Raw genomic sequence first — 2404 nt, forward strand, 5'->3', positions numbered from 1 at the left:
AGCCAGATCAGCAGAGCAGGAGAGGATTTATGCTAGCTAGCGGGACGGATTCTGTGGCAGCAGTAAAGCATGTGCTAGTGAGCAGGCTCGTTGGATAGAGGAGGTAAGGCAGAAATTCGTAGACTTCTAGCAGAGTCGCTGAGGGAAGGGAGGCGCCACCTGGGGCGCGGATGGAGGGCATTTTGGGTTTGATTTCGGGGGGTGTGGTTGTTTGGAGGATGGTTGTGGTAGTGGTAGCCGGAGTCGGTGTGGGTGAGGAAGTCGGGAACGGAGGGTTGATCGCCAATAGTCTGGTTGAGGGTGAGGAATGGTAAGGTTCCCCCGGTGCCATGCGCGCCTAGTAGGCCTCGAATATTTGGCTGTTACCTAAAATCTTGCAATGGGCGACGCTCTGAAATGGTGAGAGCGGATCACGGGAGGTTCATGACTCCATCCTTCCTTTGATGCGGGGCTACGGGTTAACTCGAGCGCCTGTTTGCGGGGGTGGGTACCGGTGGCACGTTTCATGCACATCCATGATCCAAGCACTGTCTCACTCGCAAGCCATGTCTAAGCCATGTCTCGGATCTCCCCAGCTCGCCACGCTATGTATTTCGTACATGTACGGAAAGATGTATATAAGTACATGAAGTCTCTAGCAATCCAATGTTGAACTCTCATAGCATCGGGACCATTGCGGCTGCCGACCAGCTGGGAATAAAACAAGACAGTTGCCAAATAGGGAGACATAACTGCAACATTTCCTCACAAGTAATTATGCACATATCTATAACCTTGACTTTACATACTAACAGCAATGATTGAAGAATTACATAACTTGGTACCTCGTCAACCTGTTTTAAGTTAGATGTTTCGGAAACGGGCAAGACAACCTCAATGAATGCCCTTATATCGCCATCTCGAGTGGGAACCCAGGCAAAAAACTTATTACCTTGGGGGGTTGATAAGCCAGTTTCGCGGCATTAAGGTCCCCGGTTCGAAACTGGGAAGTACCACTGGTTTCGTTTTGTTACTTTTTTACTAGTTTTCCTGAAATCACACTCCCAATCTTCAAGTTTGGCTAAGCCAAACCAACAAAAAGCCACCAGACCGTTCCGCACCACTCGCCATCCAAAACCGTAGCGAGTTCGGGTAACTAGGAAGCTGTGACGGTTGAGGGGTGATCAAAGGGGAGGCTTGGTAATGTTCAACAGAGTGACCTCGATTTACCGAGTCTCCCTGCTGCGGCTTATGAGCCGGCTGACAGTAAACGTGCCGAAGTACAGGTAATGTCAACCAAATCCATGGCGTAGATTTACAGATTGTTCAAAAAGAGAAGAAATACAGTTTCGTTCCACCATAGGGGCTCTATCAGTATTACGTTGGATATCAGATGGCGTCTTATGTATGCTGTATCGTCTACAAAGACAGTCGATCATCTGCTTCTGTGGTTCTTTCGATGTTATCACCGCGACCGCAAATGCAATTCCCTTTGCTCTTTGGTTGTTCAACACATGCCTAGGGCAGCGTGGCAGGTCGTGTTCATTGTGAGTCGCCAAGATTCGCTCTCTCAACCACCTTGAGTATGAGATGAAAACATCTTGGAGCACCTGCTCGTTGTCCCCTTGGTCATGGGCCCTCACAAACGCCCTTCGTTTCTCCCGTCAGGTTCGTCACACGGTTTCCTGACATTGTACACTCAAACTCGCACGACCACAATTCCCTGACCCCCCGTGGCCTTTGATGCTACTTGGCCCTAGTATGCTGGCGTGACTGAGGTTGACTCGGGCTTGCCCGCCAAATATTCTTTTGTATATAAAGTCATTCCCTCCCCTTTTGTTCTTCTCGGCCTGGTCAATACCCAAAGTGATAGCCTGGAACTTCCAAAGTTCCCCATAACCGTCTCGATACTTTCCCGAAGAAGGCACCGACTCTACAGTATCACGCTTCAAAAAGTTCACAACATCACCTTTACGATGCGACTCACTCTGAACCTAGCGGCCCTAGCCGCCGCCTTCTCCTCCGCCCTCGCCGCCCACCAAGGCTTCAACTACGGCGCCTTCTTCACCGACAACTCTCCCAAGATGCAATCCGACTTCGAAGCCGAGTTCCGAGCGGCCCAAAACCTCCAAGGCGCACCAGGAACCGGCTTCAACAGCGCGCGCCTCTACACCATGGTCGTAAGCCACCCACCCCCCACCCCGTGTATATCATCCTTCAAGGAAAAAATTCGCCATATTTATTAGTTAATTAATGCGGTACGCTCTGTTAATCATACTATTTAACTATTTTTTATTGCGTAAAGAACGTGAAGGGTGTGGTTTCGTGTTTTTGTAGGAGGTGTGGAGAGGTGCTACTCTGAGGGTGCCTAGACGTTTTGAATGGCCCTTTCTCCAGAACTAAGTCGCTACGGGGATAGTGAGGT

General features: G+C 49.9%; 1 protein-coding gene across 1 annotated transcript; it reads left to right on the top strand.

Annotated features, from left to right (window-relative positions):
• Positions 1–1955: 1955 nt before the first annotated feature.
• On the top strand, positions 1956–2382 carry CHGG_04860 (uncharacterized protein; the record flags this gene model as incomplete). The annotated part of the gene is made up of 2 exons (XM_001224073.1): positions 1956–2159; positions 2317–2382. The coding sequence occupies 2 exons, from the start codon at positions 1956–1958 to the stop codon at positions 2380–2382; spliced, it is 270 nt and encodes an 89-aa protein (XP_001224074.1).
• Positions 2383–2404: the final 22 nt, after the last annotated feature.

Source organism: Chaetomium globosum, genomic scaffold, assembly GCF_000143365.1.
Source record: "Chaetomium globosum CBS 148.51 scaffold_4 genomic scaffold, whole genome shotgun sequence".
NCBI lineage: Eukaryota > Fungi > Ascomycota > Sordariomycetes > Sordariales > Chaetomiaceae > Chaetomium > Chaetomium globosum.